The sequence below is a fragment of the Pongo pygmaeus genome, chromosome 2, assembly GCF_028885625.2.
Source record: "Pongo pygmaeus isolate AG05252 chromosome 2, NHGRI_mPonPyg2-v2.0_pri, whole genome shotgun sequence".
In the NCBI taxonomy this organism is placed as follows: domain Eukaryota; kingdom Metazoa; phylum Chordata; class Mammalia; order Primates; family Hominidae; genus Pongo; species Pongo pygmaeus.
Genome location: NC_085930.1, coordinates 149,964,643 through 149,989,981, shown reverse-complemented (window position 1 = coordinate 149,989,981; position 25,339 = coordinate 149,964,643). Strand labels below are relative to the sequence as shown.

General features: G+C 43.7%; 1 protein-coding gene across 7 annotated transcripts in view; it reads right to left on the bottom strand.

The window, feature by feature from the left end:
• Positions 1 to 8,291: 8,291 nt before the first annotated feature.
• PXYLP1 (2-phosphoxylose phosphatase 1) overlaps positions 8,292 to 25,339 on the bottom strand; it is a 63,707-nt gene continuing 46,659 nt past the window's right edge. For all 7 annotated transcript variants that reach the window (XM_054480142.2, XM_063662232.1, XM_063662231.1 and 4 more), the window contains 4 exons: positions 24,396 to 24,554; positions 23,395 to 23,521; positions 15,471 to 15,610; positions 8,292 to 10,657 (listed from right to left, as the gene is read on the bottom strand). In XM_054480142.2, the coding sequence (XP_054336117.1) occupies positions 9,720 to 10,657; positions 15,471 to 15,610; positions 23,395 to 23,521; positions 24,396 to 24,554 (1,364 nt within the window). In that variant the 3' untranslated portion in view covers positions 8,292 to 9,719. The remainder of the gene's footprint in view (positions 10,658 to 15,470; positions 15,611 to 23,394; positions 23,522 to 24,395; positions 24,555 to 25,339) is intronic.

Genomic DNA, 25,339 nt, shown 5'->3' with positions numbered 1-25,339 from the left:
CTCAGAATGTTGTAAAGATTCATGAAGAAACACTTGTGGAAACCATGTAGTTGGCACTACATGGCCAACTTTACTGCTGACAAAATTGTCTGGAAGGCAGGCCTCAGGCCATCCCTCTGCTGAGGGGCTCTGTAGCTCTCAGGAGCTGAGCTGGCCCTCAGGGATGCCTTCTCCTCATCAAGGCCAGTCTCTGCTGGCAGTCGGGCTTCAAGAAGTCCTGCCCAGACGCTCTGATGTATTCAGCCGCTTCCTCTTCAGCAGAAGCTATTACTCATCTGAGCTGGCTCTTGGGCAGGCACAAATATAGGGGGACAATCCAAACATTCAGTTCAGTGGCCTTGGGCAATGGGAGTTAACTGGTGTTTAGGCCAGAGCTCTGTGCTGGCTGCTCTTAAAGCCACAACTGCAACATAAACCCCCAACTGCAACATAAACCCCAGTTATTTTCTGCTACTTGTGGTTGTGTTTAAACACAAGGGGTCACACCCACCCTTGTCTGGGCTGCTAAATCTGTTCAGAAAGCTTCCCAGAGATTCAGAGAAACAGAAGCATGTATCTCTGCCTCTCTCTAGTCAGTCTTTAAGACTTCTGGAAAAAGGAATCACCTAAATCTTCCAGAAAGTCTAATTCTGCTATGGCTATGAAAACCCTCAAATAGGCTTAATAGCAATATTAGATTAAGATCCTCAATTTCATTTAAAGTGAAGTTAGAGAAAGAATACTTACATCAGGCTGGGCATGGTGGCTCACACCTGTAATCCCAGCACTATGGAAGGCTGAGGCGGGTGGATCACCTGAGGTTGGGAGTTCAAGACTAGGCTGACCAACATGGAGAAACCCCGTCTCTATTAAAAATACAAAATTAGCTGGGCATGGTGGTGGCACATGCCTGTAATCCCAGCTACTCCAGGAGGGTGAGGCAGGAGAATCGCTTGAACCTGGGAGGTAGAGGTTGCAGTGAGCTGAGATCACGCCATTGTACTCCAGCCTGGGCAACAAGAGCAAAACTCCGTCAAAAAAAAAAACCAAAAAAACCTCACATCAATAAATACCTGCAGCCACAATGAAGCAGCCTCTGCTTTGTTCTGTGTAAAGCCTTGTAGTCCTGTTTTAGTACCTTGGCTTTAAGTTTCCATTTCATGGCTTTTTAATGAGACTTTAAAAATATGTCTAATCTATACCATGAAATATTACTCAATGGCTATAAAGAGCCATCTACATTTATACACATCTCAGTCAGTCAATCAATCAATCAATCACCTATCATCTTAACATGGAAATATCTTTACGACATACTGATAAGGGAGGCAAGTTAGTGAGAAATACTTCTCAAGATGGCCGAATAGGAACAGCTCTAGTCTACAGCTCCCAGCGTGAGCACGCAGAAGATGGGTGATTTCTGCATTTCCAACTGAGGTACTGGGTTCAGCTCACTGGGGCTTGTCGGACAGTGGGTGCAGGACAGTGAGTGGGAGCAGTGCACCGAGAGTGAGCCGAAGCAGGGCGAGGCATCACCTCACCTGGGAAGCTCAAGGGGTCAGGGAATTCCCTTTCCTAGCCAAGCGAAGCTGTGACAGATGGCACCTGGAAAATTGGGTCACTCCCACCCTAATACTGCGCTTTTCCAATGGTCTTAGCAAACAACACACCAGGAGATTATATCCTGCGCCTGGCTTGGAGGGTCCCACGCCCACAGAGCCTTGCTCATTGCTAGCACAGCAGTCTGAGAAGCTTAAACTGGGTGGAGCCCACTGCAGCTCAAGGAAGCCTGCCTGCCTCTGTAGACTCCACTTCTGGGGGCAGGGCATAGCCAAACAAAAGGCAGCAGAAACCTGTGCAGACTTAAATGTCCCTGTCTGACAGCTTTGAAGAGAGTAGTGGTTCTCCCGGCACGGAGTTTGAGATCTGAGAACGGACAGACTGCCTCCTCAAGTGGGTCCCTGACCTCCAAGTAGCCTAACTGGGAGGCACCCCCCAGTAGGGGCAGACTGACACTTCACATGGCTGGGTACCCCACTGAGACGAAACTTCCAAAGGAACGATCAGGCAGCGACATTTGCTGTTCAGCAATATTCGCTGTTCTGCAGCCTCCACTGCTGATACCCAGGCAAACAGGGTCTGGAGTGGACCTCCAGCAAACTCCAACAGACCTGCAGCTGAGGGTCCTGACTGTTAGAAGGAAAACTAACAAACAGAAAGGACATCCACACCAAAACCCCATCTGTACATCACCATCATCAAAGACCAAAGGTAGATAAAACCACAAAGATGGGTAAAAAAACAGAGCAGAAAAACTGAAAGTTCTAAAAATCAGAGTGCCTCTCCCCCTCCAAAGGAACGCAGCGCCTCACCAGCAACAGAACAAAGCTGGATGGAAAATGATGAGTTGAGAGAAGAAGGCTGCAGATGATCAAACTCCTCCGAACTAAAGGAGGAAGATCGAACCCATTGCAAAGAAGCTAAAAACCTTGAAAAAAGATTAGACGAATGGCTAACTAGAATAACCAGTGTAGAGAAGTCTTTAAATGACCTGATGGAGCTGAAAACCATGGCACGAGAACTATGTGATGAATGCACAAGCTTCAGTAGCCAATTCAATCAATGGGAAGAAAGGGTATCAGTGATTGAAGATCAAATGAATGAAATGAAGCCAGAAGAGAAGTTTAGAGAAAAAAGAGTAAAAAGAAACGAACAAACCCTCCAAGAAATATGGGACTATGTGAAAAGAACAAATCTACATCTGATTGGTGTACCTGAAAGTGACGGGGAGAATGGAACCAAGTTGGAAAACACTCTGCAGGATATTATCCAGGAGAACTTCTCCAACCTAGCAAGGCAGGCCAACATTCGAATTCAGGAAATACAGAGAACGCCATAAAGATACTCCTCGAGAAGAGCAACTCCAAGACACGTAATTGTCAGATTCACCAAAGTTGAAATGAAGGAAAAAATGTTAAGGGCAGCCAGAGAGAAAGGTCGGGTTACCCACAAAGGGAAGCCCATCAGACTAACAGCGGATCTCTCAGCAGAGACTCTACCAGCCAGAAGACAGTGGGGGCCAATATTCAACATTCTTAAAGAAAAGAATTTTCAATCCAGAATTTCATATCCAGCCAAACTAAGCTTCATAAGTGAAGGAGAAATAAAATCCTTTACAGACAAGCAAATGCTGAGAGATTCTGTCACCACCAGCCCTGCCCTACAAGATCTCCTGAAGGAAGCACTAAACATGGAAAGGAACAACCGGCACCAGCCACTGCAAAAACATGCCAAATTGTAAAGACGATTGATGCTAGGAAGAAACTGCATCAACTAATGAGCAAAATAACCAGCTAACATCATACTGACAGGATCAAATTCATACATAACAATATTAACCTTAAATGTAAATGGGTTAAATGCTCCAATTAAAAGACACAGACTGGCAAATTGGATAAAGAGTCAAGACCCATCAGTGTGCTGTATTCAGGAGACCCATCTCATGTAGAGACACACACAGGCTCAAATAAAGGGATGGAGGAAGATCTACCAAGTAACTGGAAAACAAAAAAAGGTAGGGGTTGCAATCCTCGTCTCTGATAAAACAGACTTTAAACCAACAAAGATCCAAAGAGATAAAGAAGGTCATTACATAATGGTAAAGGGATCAATTCAACAAGAAGAGCTAACTATCCTAAATATATATGTACCCAATACAGGAGCACCCAGATTCATAAAGCAAGTCCTTAGAGACCTACAAAGAGACTTAGACTCCCACACAATAATAATGGGAGATTTTAACACCCCACTGTCAACATTAGACAGATCAACGAGACAGAAAGTTAACAAGGATATCCAGGAATTGAACTCAGCTCTGCACCAAGTGGACCTAATAGACATCTACAGAACTCTCCACCCCAAATCAACAGAATATGCATTCTTCTCAGCACATCACACTTACTCGAAAATTGACCACATAGTTGGAAGTAAAGCACTCCTCAGCAAATGTAAAATAACAGAAATTATAACAAACTGTCTCTCAGACCACAGTGCAATCAAACTGGGACTCAGGATTAAGAAACTCACTCAAAACCGCTCAACTACATGGAAACCAAACAACCTGCTCCTGAATGACTACTGAGTACATAACGAAATGAAGGCAGAAATAAAGATGTTCTTTGAAACCAATGAGAACAAAGACACAACATACCAGAATCTCTAGGACACATTTAAAGCAGTGTGTAGAGGGAAATTTATAGCACTAAATGGCCACAAGAGAAAGCAGGAAAGATCTAAAACCGACACCCTAACATCACAATTAAAAGAACTAGAGAAACAAGAGCAAACACATTCAAAAGCTAGCAGAAGGCAAGAAATAACTAAGATCAGAGCAGAACTGAAGGAGATAGACACACAAAAAACCCTTCAAAAAATCAATGAATCCAGGAGCTGGTTTTTTGAAAAGATCAACAAAATTGATAGACCAATAGCAAGACTAATAAAGAAGAAAAGAGAGAAGAATCAAATAGACACAATAAAAAATGATAAAGGGGATATCACCACCGATCCCACAGAAATACAAATTACCATCAGAGAATACTATAAACACCTCAACACAAATAAACTAGAAAATCTAGAAGAAATGGACAAATTCTGGGACACATACACCCTCCCAAGACTAAACCAGGAAGAAGTTGAATCTCTGAATAGACCAATAACAGGCTCTGAAATTGAGGTAATAATAGCTTATCAACCAAAAAAAGTCCAGGACCAGACGGATTCACAGCCAAATTCTACCAGAGGTACAAGGAGGAGCTGGTACCATTCCCTCTGAAACTATTCCAATCAATAGAAAAAGAGGGAATCCTCCCTAACTCATTTTATGAGGCCAGGATCATCCTGATACCAAAGCCTGGCAGAGATACAACAAAAAAAGAGAATTTTAGACCAATATCCCTGATGAACACTGATGCAAAAATCCTCAATAAAATACTGGCAAACCGAATCCAGGAGCACATCAAAAAGCTTATCCACCATGATCAAGTGGACTTCATCCCTGGGATGCAAGGTTGGTTCAACACACGCAAATCAATAAATGTAATCCAGCATATAAACATAACCAAAGACAAAAACCACACGATTATCTCAATAGATGCAGAAAAGGCCTTTGACAAAATTCAACAGCCCTTCATGCTAAAAACTCTCAATAAATTAGGTATTGATGGGATTTATCTCAAAATAATAAGAGCTATTTATGACAAACCCACAGCCAATATCATACTGAATGGGCAAAAACTGGAAGCATTCCCTTTGAAAACGGGCACAAGACAGGGATGCCCTCTGTCACCACTCCTATTCAACATAGTGTTGGAAGTTCTGGCCAGGGCAATCAGGCAGAAGAAAGAAATAAAGGGTATTCAATTAGGAAAAGAGGAAGTCAAATTGTCCCTGTTTGCAGATGACATGATTGTATATCTAGAAAACCCCATCATCTCAGCCCAAAATCTCCTTTAAGCTGATAAGCAACTTCAGCAAAGTCTCAGGACACAAAATCAATGTGAAAAAATCACAAGCATTCTTATACACCAATAACAGACAAACAGAGAGCCAAATCATGAGTGAACTCCTATTCACAATTGCTTCAAAGGGAATAAAATACCTAGGAATCCAACTTACAAGGGATGTGAAGGACCTCTTCAAGGAGAGCTACAAACCACTGCTCAACGAAATAAAAGAGGACACAAACAAATGGAAGAACATTCCATGCTCATAGTTAGGAAGAATCAATATCGTGAAAATGGCCATACTGTCCAAGGTAATTTACAGATTCAATACCATCCCCATCAAGCTACCAATGACTTTCTTCACAGAATTGGAAAAAACTACTTTAAAGTTCATATGGAACCAAAAAAGAGCCTGCACTGCCAAGTCAATCCTAAGCCAAAAGAACAAAGCTGGAGGCATCATGCTACCTGACTTCAAACTATACTACAAGGCTACAGTAACCAAAACAGCATGGTACTGGTACCAAAACAGAGATATAGACCAATGGAACAGAACAGAACCCTCAGAAATAATACCACACATCTACAACCATCTGATCTTTGACAAACCTGACAAAAACAAGAACTAGGGAAAGGATTCCCTATTTAATAAATGGTGCTGGGAAAACTGGCTAGCCATATGTAGAAAGCTGAAACTGGATCCCTTCCTTACACCTTATACAAAAATTAATTCAAGATGGATTAAAGACCTAAATGTTAGACCTAAAACCATAAAAACCCTAGAAGAAAACCTAGGCAATACCATTCAGGACATAGGCATGGGCAAGGACTTCATGTTTAAAACACCAAAAGCAATGGCCACAAAAGCCAAAATTGACAAATGGGATCTAATTAAACTAAAGAGCTTCTGCACAGCAAAAGAAACTACCATCAGAGTGAACAGGCAACCTACAGAATGGGAAAAAATTTTTGAAGTCTACTCATCTGACAAAGGGCTGATATCCAGAATCTACAAAGAACTCAAACAAATTTACAAGAAACAAACAACCCCATCAACAAGTGGGTGAAGGATATGAACAGACACTTCTCAAAAGAAGACATTTATGCAGCCAACAGACACATGAAAAAATGCTCATCATCAGCAGCCATCAGAGAAATGCAAATCAAAACCACAATGAGATACCATCTCACACCAGTTAGAATGGCGATCATTAAAAAGTCAGGAAACAACAGGTGCTGGAGAGGATGTGGAGAAATAGGAACACTTTTACACTGTTGGTGGGACTGTAAACTAGTTCAACCATTGTGGAAGACAGTGTGGCGATTCCTCAAGGATCTAGAACTAGAAGTAGCATTTGACCCAGCCATCCCATTACTGGGTATATACCCAAAAGATTATAAATCATGCTGCTATAAAGACACATGCACATGTATGTTTATTGCGGCGCTATTCACAATAGCAAACACTTGGAAGCAACCCAGATGTCCATCAATGATAGACTGGATTAAGAAAATGTGGCACATATACACCATGGAATACCATGCAGCCATAAAAAAGGATGAGTTCATGTCCTTTGTAGGGACATGGATGAAGCTGGAAACCACCATTCTCAGCAAACTAACACAAGGACAAAAAACCAAACACCGCGTGTTCTCACTCACAGGTGGGAATTGAACAATGAGAACACCTGGACACAGGAAGGGGAACATCACCCACTGAGGCCTGTTGTGAGGTGGGGTGCTGGGGGAGGGATAGCATTGGGAGATATACCTAATGTAAATGACGAGTTAATGGGTGCAGCACACCAACATGGCACGTGTATACACATGTAACAAACCTGCATGTTGTGAACATGTACCCTAGAACTTAAAATATAATTAAAAAAAGAAAAATAAATAAATAAATAATTACATTGTTAAAAAAAGAGAAGTACTTACTTCTAAGACATACTATTAAAAGATACAAGTTATTAAAAAATATTTTTAAAGGAAAAATATTTTTAAGGGAAGCAAGTCAAGAACTATATATATATACACACACATATATTATATATATTTACATATATATAAAATGATCTAGTTCCTATTAAAAACTATATATATTTCTGAATCTGCATGGAACTTTTCCAGAAGAATGTCAGACAGCTCACAACGTTACCTCTGGAGGTGGGATTAGATGAGAACATCACTTCTGAAGCTGTTTTTCAGTATTGATTATTTTCTAGTGGGCATGTATTAATCATAAAAACAAGGAAGCTAAATTATGCATGTATACACCCAGGCCTGTCATGAGTTAAGTCATTAGACCACTGCCCAGAAACCAAGGACTATGACTGTGTCCACTGATCTCACCTCTGTGCTTAGTGTTTGTTATGGAATGAAGTGTCTCAGAACTTGATAGTGAGGAAGATATTTTGATGCTGTGCATACCAGTGTCTTAGAAGACAAAACTGTTATCTACACTTTTGGTGTTGACTCTTAGCCACAATATTTACTTTTACCAACAGATACTATCAATTGATTTTTTAAAAAATCTTCCGAGTCACTTTTATTTTTAAATCTTCAAGCTGTGTTTAGCAGTTCTAATTCAGATATATTGTGAGTGGGAAGGAAAGAAAACACATTTAGTCTTTGAATACTTGAGAGATAACACAACTTTCAGCAGTAAGTAAAGCAGTTAAAATAAAATTTTAAAATACTGGTTCTCTGCATGACATTTGAATGAAGGGGGAAAAATAAAATACAGGCTCTCACTTGAAAATAACTCAAGTGACTTATAGGTACAAACCATTAGTTGTATAGTATAGGTATTCTTCAAAAATTTATTTATAGAAACAGACATATTCAAATGCAACACTGGACAAAAACAAAGAGAAAAAGTTGGAATGCCAATGACAACAGAGAATCTCACTTGCACTTTCCATTTCTCTGAATTAGCACCATTAGTTCAGAAATCACAGATGTAATTATAATTGCTTCTAATATATAAAACACCTTATAAAGATCTGTAAACTATCTAATAGCAAAGTTCTTCCAAAAACGCATTTAAAAATCAATCAGAATTTACCATTTGAAACTGATGAAAATGGTTTAAAAATGAATCCAGTTCTACGGCTTGTCAAAGGGAATGAGCCATAATTAGTTTTATTGAAAGAAAGTGCCTGAATTCATCTTCTAGCCTCCTTCTAACCACCAAGCAGGTACAGTAAATTGAATATTACTACAGGAATAAGAGTCATCTAAAACTGGTCTTAGAAAATATTTTCCTAAACTATAAAAATACTAAATGGCATACAAAAATTTCAGCATATACAGCAAATAGACTACAGCAGACAAATACTGAGAACATACTTAAAACTATCTTGTACCACAATCATCATAAACATCAAGTATTCTTCTAATCAGTTTTCTACGATTCATTCTAATTCAATGTTTATTTACCCTCAAGTTTTGTTCTAGTGTCAGATACAGATCAAATTCTGTGTTTCTAGCAGAAGTTACTAGAGGAACCATTGAATAATTCTTGGTATTCAACTCGTTCTCAAAGTGCTGGAAGTGCAATTGTAGTATAGCCTATTTTTTAGATGAGGGGTCAGCAGACTACAGCCCAGAGGCCAAATCTGGTCACCATCTGTTTTGTCCAGCCTGGGAACTCAGCTACACATATTCCTTTATGTACTATCTGTGGTTGCTTTCCTGCTTCAGAAACAGAGTTGAGTAGTTATGACAGAGACTGTATGTGGCCTTTTGGTCCACACAGTCTGAAATATTTACAATCTGGCCCTTTACAGAAAAAGTTTGCCAACCTTTATTTTAGATAAATCACTTCAAGAAATTCTTAACAAGGACAAGGTAAAAATGTCTAAGATTAAAAAAATTTTGGTTGAGGTGTGCTGGTTCCACCACATAGTAACATGGGACAGGCCAGAAGAGTGCAAACTTGGATTGGGAACTTCAGGTCTTGAACTATATTATTCTGGCATTCTAAGCAAAGTCTGGCTATGATAAAGTACCTTCTATTCCTCTGTGAACTGGCCATTTTGTACCAAGCAATTCACGTACCACATTGCAGCAATGTGCTTACTGTTCAACCCCAACCATCTGTGGTTCCCACAAACAATATTTAGCCTTTAAACAGCAATAATCTTCTACCCTTAGCAACAGACAAAACTAGAAGTGGACCTTTCCCTGTGCTCTGTATTGGCATGGATTCTATACTGCTGTACTGCATAACTTTTAGAATCCTTCCCTGTGACATGCATCATAATAATTTGTACCACTGCCACCCAGGGCTACAAACATGTCCCTTTTGACAAAGCGGACCAAGTTTTCAAGCGGGCACATGGGCTTGGGAGAATGCTTGTGGTGGTCTTGGCAGAAAGAGGTGTGGAATGTGACATCGACGCCATTGTAAAGAATCCGGACGGAATGTTCACTGGGCTTTTCTCTGTCTTGCCAAAGCTCAAAGATCAACCTGGCTGCAAACCTTGGGAACCTGGCTTCTGAAAGGCCCAAGGCACTGAGAACTGGTGACAGAGTGACATCGTGAGCAGAGTAGAGGGCAAAGAGCTCTTCTTTCCTGCCCTCGGTGGCACGCTGCATCCGGCCGATGGTTTGGTTCAGGATGGGGTGGGCACCCAGGAGAGAATACCCGAGGTACAATTTCTTCTCCCGTCTTTCCCTTTCATCCTCGATCTGATGGGTCTTAATTACCTTGAAGTGCTCCATGTCAACACAGCCATTTCTGGTACAGGGAAAGCTGACATTGTGGCAGAAGTGGCAGAGCATGGAGTCTATGGGGTTGGCAGCTCGAAGCTGCTTGGTGGGGACGTCCACGATCTTGGCCATCTCCCCGTAGGTCTTCTCCAGCTGGCTGTTTTTCAAACGTAGGAGGTACTGACGACGCTGCTCCTTTTCCAGATACTGGTTTCTTACCGGGCAATAGCAGCTTCCAGAGCAGAACAGCGCACTTGGCTGGTGCCTGAAATAAATCTTCTTCCAGTCAAAATCTGGGAGAAAGCCATAAAGCAAGGCCAGCCCACTTTGTAGGGTCCGGCTTTTCCCAGTGGTCTCTAAATAGAGCTGGTCTGCAGACCAATCATTGGGCAGGAGTTTGTGTTTCTTTAGATAGATGTCCCTCAGCAGCTGGCCGTTCTGCAAATGCTGCACGACTCCTGAAACACAAGCACACAAAGCTTTCCTTACTTCCAGCTGAGCAAAAGAAACAGCAAGGGGAGGTGGAGTCAGTGTCTGGCTCTGGAGTGTTTTAGGGCAAGAGAATGGCATCCAGCCTGTTTCCCCATGGTGTGGAAGTTACATGCTCGAGTTCACAACAGCTTGTGAAGGGAGCCTCTTGGGGGTATCCATGAAGGATGAGCAGAGCGGGGCCCTGGCCTTGAGAACCATGGCTTTTGGACTATCTGCCTTGCGCTTGTCCTCCAGAGCAGCCTCTTCCCTGGGGAAAGTGTTGTGACTGGTGGGTCTCAGGATTCGAAGTCACCCAGCCAGGGGATATCTGTAATTGCATGGGCCTAAGGAGAGGTTTTTCCCTCCAGTCCAGCATTCCTCAGTGTGCAGCGAGTGCTCAGTGAAACCGCTCAGGCGAAGGCTGACTACAGATTCCCTGCTTGCTGCTGTCTCCTCACTGCTGGAGAGTTCCCTCCTTGACCCCATCCTCCCCAGCCTGCCAACCGAATGTTCTCTGATAACCTGCTGGGTATGTTCTGCCTGATCCTGGGGGCTTTACAGACTCGTCAACACACATGCATTCTCTGTATGATATGGAACAATCTCCCAATACCCAGATAGAATACTTGAAAAAAGCCAAGTGTAGAACAGTATGTTGATTATGCTCCTTTAAAAAGAAAAAGAGGGAAAAATAAGAATGTGTATTTGTGGTTGCCTGAGTTTTGCATAAAGAAACTTTGGAACGTTGTATAAGAAACTAATCTCAATGGTTCCCTGGAGGTGATGGAGGTACAAAAATGAGGTGGATGGAACATGGGTAGAAGCAAGAATTTAAAGTTTACCTCTTAGTACTGTTTTAGTTTTGAACTATCACAGTATGATAATAAATTAACTTTTAACATTGGAAAAAGCCTTATCTTTAAGCAGGAGAAGGCAACCCAAGACAAAAACAAGCTCACTCTCATCCTGTAGTAGGAGGTAGCGGGACACAATCTGTCATGGGCATGAGTTCTACACACAGGCCCTGTGACCAGTGACACCATTTATTCAGATGTCCAAACAGTATGAAAAGTCCCACTGCAAAGATGAGACAACCTCAGCTGAAAATTGTGAGACAGAGGGAAATATGTTCCCCTGGGAAAGGGAACAGCTCAGCAAAACTCACAAAGGATGTCTGGGTCCTACTGTGAATGAAGAGTGCTGAGAACAGAACTCCCCCAGGAACCCAGGAACTAAAGGCTGGAACAGGATTTAGCATTTCCAAGACGCTTTGCAAAAAAACATGCAAACCGTGAGAGACAAACATTAGATTCTGTGTCTCGCCCTAGTTCACTGCTGGGCCTATTTTATTTGGTTAGGCCACATAAAGTTAGAGTGCTTACTGTGTGCCAGGCCTTTCTCATTTAATCCTCACAAAAACCCAATGAAGAAGGTATATTATTATATTACCCCCATTTTCCTTATTTTATAGATGAAGAAACGAAGGCCTTGAACCATTCACAGTTAAAAAGTGACAGAGTGAAAACACAAGACCCCATCTGGTCCTAATTTTATGCTCTTAGACCCTTAGATTTTCATGCCGAAATACTAAGTTCTAGCTATTTAGGGTTTCTTATACTTGCCAAACATAGCCTGCATCTTCATGGCTTTGTTCATACCGTTCCCCTTTCTCTCCCTAGAGAAATCCTCCCAGGGCCTGGCTCCAACACTACCTTCTTTGTAGTGCTTTCCTTCTTCTTCTCCCTGGTCAAGTTAATAATTCCTTCCTCTTCCCATATGCTGCTGGACCATGACAACATCAGCTGCATTTATTGGGAGCCTCTCATATGCCGGCACTGCACTAGGCACTCTACACATGCTACCTCATCAAATTCACCACCAGCTACCAGGGAGACAGGCTCCTCCCCATGCTACAGGTCTGTCTGACTCCAAGGCCTGTGTTTACTCTCTAAGGCCCTGCAGTATCTGGCATTACAGGAAGTTGTCTCCACGCGCATTGTGTGCTGCAGCTGCAACCTTCTTTAGGACAGGCAGGAGGGTCCTATTCATCTTGCTACCCTCTCACACTCAGCAGCTGCCAAAGCATCTTCAACAGGGTAGGCACTCATGAGCAACCTTACCTTACATAGTTACTGTAGGGTGCCATAAGTGCACCAGGGACAAAAGACGATTATAACAGCCATGCATTTTTCATGATACTTAAAATAGAAATAAAAGTGACCATTAAAAGAGAATGAGGAAACAGGAGCAGATAGTATTACAAAAATGATTTCTAGAGTAACACTAATTTAGAAACGATGATGATGATAGATGAATTGAGAAGAAAGACCTGAATGAATGATTAGGTATGTGAAGGCCAACCCCCCAGCCTCTTCTCAGGTAGCAGCTCCTGGATCCAGAGACTGGCGCCCTCACCTCCTGTTCTCTGCACAGTCACCCTGACCTGTTAGCCAGGGCTGATGGATGCTAACCCCTAGGACCTCAAGGATTCTCCCTCTCTCAAGAATTTGGATTTGCAAGTTCATCTGTGTGTGTGGCTGGGACTGTAATTTTGTTGACAGACACAGCAAAAAATTACAGAGAGGCAGGGACAAGACAGCTTTTTTATTCCTGGTTCCAGTCTCTAGAGGTCTGGTCACACTCTTGATCTTGGAGTCTGTGAGTCATTCCTGAATTCTTATAATAAATTTCCCTTTTTCGCTTGAGGTGTTTTCTGTTATTTTTAACCAGAGAATCTAAGCAGCAGTTCTCAGCAAGAGTGCTACTGCCTTCAGAGAGGGCTTGGGGGTGGAGTTATCACAATAATATGGGGAAAGGCATTCCTGGCACCTAGTGGGTAGGGGCTGGGGGGCTAGATAGTCTCCAGAAGGGACACGTGTCTGTGTCCCACACAACTTTTGAATGCAGCATGAGACATTCCATCATGTGCAAAACATATTTGAATACTTTAGCCTGTAGAATCTAATTCTGTTTTTTTTGTGTCTAGAACACAAAACCATTTTTGTATAATATTAATGTTCACTGAATTTGCCAGAAATACAATATAAACTAAGGAACATCTATACTTTGTTTTGATCAGAATTTCAGAAAAACCATGTCCTGACATGTGGTATTAGAGTCACCAATACAGCATCCATCAATCATCTGCATTTGTAGTTGTCAGAGTCACATTTAGGTACAATCATTTGAAGATTTCATTCTATTTTCTAGTGTAGCTGTTCTTAAGCATTTATACAGAGACACATATAATTAGGTAATAAATTAGTTTCTTTTTGTTTGTTATAGCTGGGGACCCTGGTATAACTTTTAAATAATTAACTGCATGGAAAGATTACATTCATTCATTCATTCATTCATTCATTGAGACAGGGCCTCACTCTGTCACTCAGGCTGGAGTGCAGTGGCATGATCATGGTTCACTGCAGCCTTGACCTCCTGGGCTCAAGTGGTCCTCCCGCCTCAGCCACCTGAGTAGCTGGGACTACAGGCACATGCCACCATACTTGGCTAATTTTAAAAAATTGTTTGTAGAGATGGGGTTCCACTATGTTGCTCAGACTGCTATCGAACCCTCGGGCTCAAACGATTATCTTGCCTCAGGCTCCCAAAGTGCTGGGATTACAGGCATGAGGCACCATGCCTGGCTGGTTGTATTATATTTAAATTTCACTTCATGATAGTTGAGGGAGATTGCAAAATAGTTAATTGTGTAATCAAAGGGGGTGTTGGATCTGCTAGGATGAAAACCCTAGTTCTAAAGTAATGCATGTGGAACTAATTGCCAAAGGCTTTTGACACAACTCCTTATCCACGGCTAGTCCTCCAGAGGCTTCAGCTTGCTCCACTCTGTCATCCAATATCATTCCCCCAATAATAATGGCAAAACCTAAGAGGGCCGACTATAGGACAGAGACCTTCCCTCCATCCCTGCTGAGGTCCTAAGATGCTGATGCAAGATGAAAACAGAACATGGCCAATGGGTCTTCCCAATTCACCCATAAAGGCTGGTGACCAAGCAAAGGTCCTCTGAGGTTCCAGACTGAAGAATCAGAAAACTGAAACCTCTTGAAGGACCACCTCTTCCTCTATTCCCAGCAAAGGTGACTCCACAGTTAACTCACCAACCTATCCTGATGGTGAACTGACTGCACATGGTCTGACTAGGACTGCGGAGGGAAAGCTGTGCTTCTGTGAGAACTCAGCTCAGCCAAACAAACTCCACACGCAGTAGAAATGTGCCATGCATTTTCCTCCCTGAGATCTTGTACATGAAAACCTATTAGAAGTTTTGTTAGAAATATCTGAGAACATGAGATTAGTTAAAGAAATGATCAATTGCCCATCCAGAGTGAAAGAACATGGAGCTATCACAAATGATGTAGTGGATAAACAGTTATTCATAGGGAAATATTACCAAAATGTGTTGTTGAGTGGAAAAGTGGGTTATGAAATAGTGTGTTTAGTAAGATGTGTGTGTCTGCATAAGCACAGGAAGAAGGGTTCCTCTTAAGGGTCTATTTCTGTGGTGGAATTACGGTTGCTTAAACTTTTTCTTCTTTTTACTTGTCTTTCCTAATTTATCTTCATGAACACGTATTGTTTTTGTAAGAAGAAAGGTTCTATTTAGTTTTGAGAACTCTGATGTTTATTTAGAGGCCCTGGTGACCGAGCTCCTTGCAGAGCCAGTCCTTGCTTACCCCCTCTGAGCTGCACAGCACCCTGCCCAGGAGAACTGCTCGGAAGGTATGCAAGCAGAAGAGCGCGTGGGGGAACCCCTGAGCACATGGGGGTCACACATACCTGTCTGTGTGAGCTCTCCCATCTCACACAGTGGGTGATTTGGGTAAAGAGGCAAGGAGTTCAAGGGGCTTTCGAAAGACGCTCCGGATCCTTTTGACATGTGACTAACGAAAGCTTCCAGTTTTGGGTGATACGGTTTCCTAGAGAGATGATAGAGACAGTTAGAGGTCAGAATGCTCCACAACAGTCCCAACAGTTTCCAGCTTCAGTGAGCCAGATCCCACGTGTGTCGCAGCCTTTTGCACCCACAGTAACAGGTACCGGCTCAATCACTTTTCAGTTCCAATTTCATTATTTCTCGACCACTGACACTGACACATGAAATCCCCTCTGTGAGGTTGGCCAGAGTTTCTAACCTCTGCTGAACTCAGTACTGTGGGATTCAGCTTTGCCGTCTATCTTCCGGCTCCCCAACCTGCACCGCCTTCCGGGCTCACTCTTCGGGAGTCCGCCAACACCCACCCAGCAGGCACGCCTAGGCTGGGCGTCGTCCCACTCTCTCCATTCCCCGCCCCTGCACAAGCTGTCTGTTCCCCATGTCTTGCAGATTCTTTCTCCTGGTGCTTCTCCATCCCCTTCTCCTTCATCCTCACAGCTAGTACCTAGGTTCTGGCCTCAGGCAGCTTTTGTCTGGCTGGCAATGGGCTCTTTATTGGTCTTCTTGCTGATTAAGCATGCCCCTCTAATAATCTTGCCTTCTCCACCGCCAGAAGGATTGATTTAAAAGGTAACTCTGACCAGTCACTGCCCTTCCCTATCACCACCTTCTGGAAGGGGCCACACACAGCCTGTCACTCTATTCTGGCCTCGCCCTGGTACTCACCGGCCCTCTCTACCCTAATACTGTGCTCTGGCCACACCAAGCCAAAGGCCTTCTTTCCTCCAACACACAACGTACCTCATTCTCCAACACTTCCACCACTTTCCGCAAGCCATCCCTTCCTCCTAGAAAATCTACCCTATCCTTTACCAAGGTCACCCATAATCCTTAATTTTTCTGACCTCTGAAAAAATCTCCCTTTAGGAAAATTGTTAACTGAATAAGATAACCAGGATCTCTATACCTCTTTACAATCCACTCCACGTTTTGGACATACAACCTCTCATTTAATATAGGGTAATGATAAATGTCAAAAAAAGTTTATATATGAGATCTGAGAGCATCTATATTTCTGCCACAAAGTATATGTGGTAAATCTTTCTAGTCACTAATATACAATTACCCTGAATAATGAAATGACCTATGAATATAAACATCTTTTCTTTGAATAATGAAGTAGCCTATGAATGTATATACATTTTCCAGCTGAAGAGAAGTGGACAGATAGAGTAGTTCATGCCTAAACTCTATAAGAATCAGCATGAAAAGAAGCAAAGATAAACTGTTCTAATGGCAAACCCCTGCTGTCTGAAGGCCCAATTAACTTTGAAAGTGCTTTAAAAATGGCTGCCAAAATGGGTTTATTATCTATCAACAACATAAAGCTAAAAAAAAAATCCATCTTTTAAAAATATGTTTTTAAATTAGAGAATACTAATCCAGACATGTAGTAAAGTCTAATAAATCACCCTGGATGGCTAAAGGGAGTTATGCCTTTCCACAAAAACAGGGTACGTTATTTTGCCTGAGGCTAAAGCACATAAATGTTTGCAAACTGGGAAATACAATGTCCAGAGTGACAATGAGGCTGCCAAAAGTAATCCACATAAACAAAGGCTATCCATCAACAGGAGTCAAATGTTCTGCACCAGGCCATTATTTCAGGTTGGAGGTTTTTTGAGGATCTAAGAAAGCTTTGCTGCCAATTTTAGAAATGGAATTTCACGACTGGAAGTGTTTGCTGAGGTGACCCAGGTTTTCAGGGCATCTGACTGCTTAATGATATCTAACTGCATTCATTCCAATGTTTTTTATTTTTATTTTTGTTGTTGTTGTTGTGTTGTTTGTTTTTGGCATGCAAAGATGAAGATTTGTGGAAGAAAAACTTCATTTAAAGAATAGCTAACAGGCTGGGCATGGTGGCTTATGCCTGCAATCCCAGCATTTTGGGAGGCCGAGGTGGGAGGATTGCTTGAAGCCAGGAGTTTGAGACTGGCCAACATAGTGAGACCATGTCTCTATAAAAAATACAAAAACTAGCCAGGCATGGTGGCGCAGGCCTATAGTCTCAGCCACTCAGGAGGCTAAAGCAGGAGGATCACATGAGTCCAGGAGGTCGAGGCTGCAGTGAGCTGTGATTGTACCACTGTACTCCAGCCTAGGTGACAAAGAGATACCCTGTCTCAAAAAAAAAAAAAAAAAAAAAGAAAAAGAAAAAAAACATTTGACAACAAATGGCTGTAACTTTTTAGTGGAAAGCAGACCAGGTAACTCGAGTCCTGGACCTGGATCTGACTACCCAGGCCCTGTCTGCCTGGTCCACTGCTCCATCCCTGGAGCCCAGAGGGTGCTTAGCACACAGCAGATGTTCTAAAAATATATGTGAGTGAATTCAACTGTGAAGTGTCCCATCCTTGGATGTTTCATGAAAATAGCAAGCCTTCCATAATCTGTAGAAATGAATACGATAAGTTCCCATACAGTTTGTTAAAATATTCAGATTTTGATGAAAATACAGTCGGCCCTCCATCTCTTCAGATTCTGCATTGGAAGATTCAACTGTGGATCCAAAAATACTTGGAAAAAACCCAATAAGAAATAACAATACAACAATAAAAATAATACAAATAACAACTATTTACATAGCATTTACATTGTATTTGGCATTATAAGTAATCTAGAGATGATGTAAAGTACATGGGAGAATGTGTGCAGGTTCTATGTAAATACAACACCATTTTACATAGGGACTTGAGCATCTCAGATTCTGGTATCCAAGGAGGATCCTGGAACCAATCCTCTATGGATGACTGTATTAAAACTAAAGGCTACTGCAGATGAGACTAGTGTACTAGTTGTACACTAAAATCCATTCTCTTCTTAAGAACTTGGTTAGATCCTATTTCTGAGGTCCTGAAATGAGGTAAAGCCGCATTCGCCAATAGAACGGAAAGATGTATGCCACTTCTGGGTTTAGGCTTTCTTATCATGTGTATGCCCGCTTCACATTCTCTTCCTTCCTTCCAGCCATTATTTAGGCATGGCAGCAACCAGGGTTCAACCATGTAGCCATCCCCAGGGGATGGTAGAAGCAACAACCTGGAAGAAACCTGGGGCCCTGAATGACCAGGTGGAGCTGACTAGCACGATCTGGAACACACATATCAGACCGTCACATGAGGAAGAGCTAAACTTCCTTGTTACTTAAGGTAATCCATTCATGAGTCCCTGTGCTACAAAATAAACTTATCAAATAGGTGTACCCTGACTAATGCAGACATAATTATATCCATGAAAATAAACTTTTCTTTAGGAAAAACTCATATTATTGTGGGCTCATTGAAAATCTGCTTTCATAATGAAAACTGAAATAATCAAAAGTGTTACTATCATAAGCCTTCAAGTCATTCACTTTGGAGTCCTTATCTTCACTTTTATATGCATTATTCACATCTATTAATGCCACAAAGTTTGAGGCTGAACCCCAAGGCTAATCTACACACCCATGAGAACATTTATTGTTTATTTAAAATCTCAGCAATGACTGAGTTCTGCACAGAATGTTAAGGCAAGCAGAGGAGGCAGACGACCAGTGACACTGTTACCAGAAAACACAATCCAAAAGAGCATACATAGCTGGAAACTGGAATCACACTAGATTTTTAAAATTCATGCCAATTAAAGAATTTATCATCTCACATATTAATAACATGAGATTATGAAAAGATAAGCCCAATGTACTTTTCTTCGTTTTTAGCTTTCTGGACCTTTTGGTCTTACTTGATGTGATGCATTGCCCTGCTTTCCTTAGCTCTCATAACATTGCTCTCCTGACTTTTCCCTGTTTGCAACATCCCTGGCCCCTCTTGAAATCCTTTTTCTCTCTGAGTACCACATGCTGGTGTTTCCCAGGACTCTGATTTTGGCCCATCCCTCACTCCTCAGGTTCTGTCTGTAATATAAGCCCACAGCTTCAAATGCCATCAACATGCTGAAGATTCTCAACTAAACCTCTCTCTCCCAGCAAGCCAGTGCCCCTGAGCTGCAAAATTATATAGACTAGGCCAGGCAGGGTGGCTCACACCTGTAATCCCAGCACTTTGGAAGGCTGAGGCGGGCTGATCATGAGGTCAAGAGATCAAGACCATCCTGGCCAACATGGTGAAACCCCGTCTCTACTAAAAAATAAAAAAAAAAAATACAAAAATTAGCTGGGCATGGTGGCGCGTGCCTGTAGTCCCAGCTACTCAGGAGGCTGAGGCAGGAGAATCGCTTGAACCTGGGTGGCAGAGGTTGCAGCAAGCCAAGATCACGCCATTGCACTCCAGCCTAGTGACAGAGTGAGACTCTGTCTCAAAAAAAAAAAAAAAAAAAAAAAAAAAAAAAAAAAAAAAATTATACAGCCTATTACTGACTAGAAACTGTCTCTTGAATGTTTCATGATAACTCAAATGTAGCACCAATGCCTGTACTAACTTCCCCCCATACCTCCCTTCTGTGTTCTCTAATTCCAGGGAGGGGTACCACCACCAGCCAGACACCCAGTCAGAAACCTGGGCCTCATCGGGCCTGCCTTTCATACCCCTGTCCAACCTGCCACCAAGTCCTATTGATCCCACCTTGTAACCTTCTCTAAGACCCACTCACTCTCTCCATCTCTGCTGCCACTTTCTGAGTTTCAGCTGCCATCATTTATTCATTCAACAAACATTTAATCACACCCCACCAGTCATATGTCAGTCACTGTCCTAGGCACTTGGGAGGCAGCAGCAGTGAACAAAAACAAATAAAAATCTCTGCCTTCAGGGAGGTTATATTCTAGCCTGGGGAAGCAGACAATACACAATGAACAGTGTGTGTATGTGTGTTTGTCTGGGTTAGAAAGTAACAGATGCTGTGGCAAAGAGAAGAGCAGGCTAACGGGGTTGTGGGAGACGAGGGTGGAAGGAGGAGCACCTTGTCATTTTAACTGGAGTGTTTTGAGTAGGTTTTATTGAGAAGGTGACATTTGAGCAAAGACTTAAAGGAGGTAAGAGGACTGGCCATAAAGCTTTCTGTGGGAAGAGCCTTCTAGAGACAGAAACCAGTCTGTGCAAAGGCCCTGAGGCAGCATACAGTGCCCGAATGTGGAAGGAAGAGCTAGAAGCATTGTGGCTGAAGCACAGTAAGCGAGCACGAGGAGAGCAGAGGGCAAGGTCAGGCGGGTAAGGGGTGGAGGAAGGGCACTCAGGCCTTGTGGGGCATTTTAAGGATGTGGATTCTGATTCTGAGTGAAGTCCCTCCTCTGGATCACTACCCTAATAATAACACCACTAGCTGCCACCAGCTTCCAATCCATCTTCCACACTATGGCTGTCAGAGACCTTCATCTTTTCATCCCTTTCACTGCCCGGCTCTCTCGCTGCCTTCATGCCTGGACACACTCCCTTGTATTCAAAGCCTCAGATAACCTAGTTCCCACCCAGTTTTCCACTCCATGCTTAAGCCTGTGAAACTAACTTTGAGGGCCCCAGTGTGCCAAGCTGTCCACCACCTCACACTGCATGTGTTGGTCTCACTGCCCAAGGGGCCATTCAGCACCAGCTTCTGCCTGACTTGCTCCTGCACACCTTTCTGGTCCCTTTCTCTGTGTGGCCTTCCCTGATCTGCCACCCCGTGTCCCCTCCCTGCCCCAGGTTGGGTCAGGCTGCCCGTCTTCTGGCTCATGCCCCCAAATATGTCACCCAAACTACTTCCATTTCTACTTCTTGCTCTTCTTCCATTTCTTCCTCTTCTTTCTCTAATGCTGCCACCACTGCTGCCACCTGTGCCAGCCACTATTCACTGAGGGCTGCTGTGTCCTGGGCACCGGACCTGTCTCTGTAAAGGTGCTGAGCTCCCTGAGGGCAGGGGCAGCCCCAAAGAGCGGCCTTTCTTCTTCGACTCCTCAGAAGCCCACTCCCTTCGTCACTGCTCCAGCCCAGCCATACCCTGGTCTTATTGTGGCTCACACCTGCCCAGTTCTTTCAGCCTCGGGCCCCCTGCACTTGCTGCTTACTCCATCGGGAACGCTCTGTGCCCGGACCATCACAGGGCTGGCCCCTTCACTTCATGTAGGTGCCTGGTCGTGTACTACCTTCTGGTACCTGGCACATGATAGAAGCATAAAACTAAAATTTGTGCAATAAATGCTTATCAAAGTGGATGTTTTCTCTTCCTTGGATGTAGAGAAGCATATTTAATTCATATTTATGAATGCAAAAAAGCATTTACTAAATATGGCATATAAATAACTAATAACCTTAATGCTTGCTAAACGTAATACTATGAGGGTTAAAATAGCGCCTTCCTTATAAAGCACATGGCATTCACAAAGGGGCAGCTTCTACTACAAAGGCTTTGAGAGTCACAGGGTGTGTCATCGTGGATGGAAACCCTGGGGCAACAAACTTGTGGACCGCCAGCTAGTGCTTGGTTCAGCTCACTGCACCCTGCCTGCTGACCCCAGTATTCCGTTTCACTAGACTAGAATAATGGGCATGCTCCAGGGCACACCACCTTTTAGGAGGCCACAACATTAGTAATTTTTAAAGCTGAAGTAGCACCTGGGAAGACAGAAGGTATTGCTCGTGACCCAGATCCCACAGTCCTGGGGGAGTCAGCAGCCTAGAGAGGGTCCCCTTCACCGGGGTTCCTGCTCACTCTTACTCTTAAGTACCTGTTTATAATAATGAGTCAACTATTACTGTTTTTAAAGATTAAATTAATTAAATGATATTAAGTAACTATGCATACTCCACCCTCTTTACACAAAGGATTTAAAGTGGCTTCTAAAAATACAGAATGTTCAATAAAATAAAACTAGGCAAAGGAAAATAAAGGCAGAGGCAGCCAGGCCAACTGGTCCCTAGGAACTGAACCTCTCAAATGGGAGTGCCAAAAATGGCCCCATTAGAAGGTCCTGGCATCACTGTGACAAGGGCCCTGCAAGAAGAGCTGCAAAGTGTCACTTTTAAAGAACAGCCCTGGCTGTAGTGAGGTAATCCACGGCTCCACCAGGCTCGCCCTCCCGGGGCAGGCTGGCACCCCAGAAGCATTCCATCAAAATAACGACTTTCCCACCGAGCACTTCCTTCATCTCCTGACCTCATTCAGTAAACTCTGCTAGAATGTTATGTGCCTCCAGACACATTTGCTGAGGTCTAGCTCAACATTTTATTGCTAACTATGCCTCTAATTTTAGGGCCATGCCATTTCCATACAATTTCCACTCTCTGTTCAATTATTTTTCATCCTAAGGGCTTTCAACCAAGAACAGGCTGCCTCTACTCCAGTGAAAAATTAGAAGGGTGAAATAATTCTTATATTTATATGGCTCTGCAATTGCCAACGCGCATCTGTCTGTGTCATCTCACTTACTCCTTGCCCCAACTTTGCATGGGGAGCCTTGTGATCCCCGTTTCAGAGGTAGGAGGCTGAGGCTCAGAGGACACTAAGGGGCTTGCCCGCTGCTCTGAATGCAGCAGGTGAGCTGGGGCGGAGGACTCTTAACTCAGTGCTCACTGTACTGTGTCCCAACTGTTTATTAAAGTGAAAAACATCAGGGTGGAAGGGTGAGCCTCAGACTGGCCTGGGCTCAGTATATCTGCTGCGTTGCTTCAGACAGCTGTCCCCGCCTCTGTGGGCCTCCGTCTTTTCAACTGTATAATGGCACTCACATGTAGGACTGCTCTCAGCTCAGGCTCCTACAAACAGTATGGTTCACCAAGTGTAGGTCCTGTCATTCTCTATCCTACAGGATATAACAGATACTTGAAAATGACTTTTAGAAAAAGTGCAATTTACCTGTTAGCCACCAGAGTGCAGTCAATTTCTGGTCGCTTTGTTTTGGGAATGACATACAGTGGGTACCTGTCTCCGTGGCGAATGAACACATGCACTGAGACCAGCTTAAAATGATGCGGGGCATGACCTGCGCGAGAGAAGCACATTGTCTGGTTATCACTCAATAGGTGTCAATCCTTTTAGAAGGGGGCCAAGGGGATGACCTGGCCACGTTCGTGCTGGGAATCTGAGTGGGAGGCAGCAGGGGCCACCGTGGGGTTGCAGAGCCACAGTGAAGGGGCCCTGGCTGCCGTTCTGGATGGGGGCCACTGAATAGTCTTACAAGGCGGGACAGAGGAACGTGAGTAGGCTGATTATGTCCCAGACCTCCTGGAAACAACGGGAGGCCGGTGAAATGCGGGCATGACTACTAATGTGGCCTCACTCACATGCACAGACCAGGGGGAGAGCCACAGAAATACGAGAAACAATGATTTCTGCTTTAAATCTTTCATGAGACTAGAGAAGGCATAAAGAGATCAATAAGGATTCGACACTATGCTCTGATACACTTTTAGAAAAGCAAAACTTGTAGAAATTGCCTCACTTCTATGGCAAGACGCCAGCAGGACATCCCGTGGACAACCTAAGTCTCAAGAGGCTACCCTGAAAAGCAGAGTGTCTCAATGTGCTGCACTAGTGCCTGCCAAGGCCACCTTTCTACCTTGCTGCTGCCTCACTAAAGATCATGATGATGGCAAACATTTGTGGTGGGCTGATCGTGAGCCACGTGGTATGTTCAGAGCAGTTACTGAAACCTCTCCAGTCCCAGGCATAAGTCCTGCGAGTTACTCCCATTTTATAGAGGAGAATGCAAGGACCCAGGAACTCATTCAAGGGCACAGCCTGGTGGCAACTGCGGGACTTGGGTGCTGGCCATCTTGCTCCTTACTGCTGTGCAATGCTGCTGGAATAACTAGTCCCCAAAGGGGTGTCTGTCCTGGTGGCACAGTCAGGCCTACCTTCCATGCTGCGCTCGGCCACGCTGGGGATGTTGCAGTACAAAAGAGCTTCATAAATGGGGTCTGTCACAGGGGGCTCCGTCACAGGGTCGGGCATGATTCTCTTTCGACTCTTGCTACTCACTCCATTCTTAGCTGTTGACACCGGGATCAGGTGGACTGAAACGAAGCAAGGCAGGTTGTGACGCACAGTTCCTGGGGTGCCAGGCCAGCTGCACGGCCCAGCGCAAAGTGGATTTCACTTTGACGAGCTATTCTTACACTGAGAATCAGGGTGCACTTCAGTGGAGCAGAAGTCAGCTTCCCATTCGAGAAGGGCTTCCATTTGAGAAGGGCTTCTGAGCCCCACTGTGTCCTGCCCCTTCCTAACTGCCACTACCCTCTCCTTACCATCTACTCAACACTAGGGGGGCCTCCCAAGCACAGGGGCCTCACCCAGGGCAGTTGGAGGAAGAACTCACGCACTAACATCTTAGGACCTGATTACCTCTTCCTAATGCCCTTTAATTCCAGTAACAACAACAAGGAGGAAAACCATCATTCCTCATTGAAGACCTGCTAGGTGCCAGATGTGGGTGTCTGACATATCCCATTTATCATCATCTGCTTTATGTTTTGTGGGCCTTCAGAGTCGCTCATTTAACCCATGAGAGCACTTTATAGAAGAAAGCCGAGGACCAAGTCATGTGTGGTGGGTGAAAGCCTGTCTCACGCTTACTTCTTGACTTCAGGCCAGCTTCCCTGCCACTGTCTTCAGGGTGGCATGTGTGGGTCCTGCAATCTGTGTGCTTGTCCATCTACCACCCTCATTCCATTAGTGAGCTGACCCTTCACCATCACGTGTGGTCAGGCTGGACTGTCAATCACAGTGTCCCCACCCCCTGGCAGGGGTGGACATGTGACCAGAGTCAATAAGTGTAGTAATGGGGCAACTGGACTCCTTT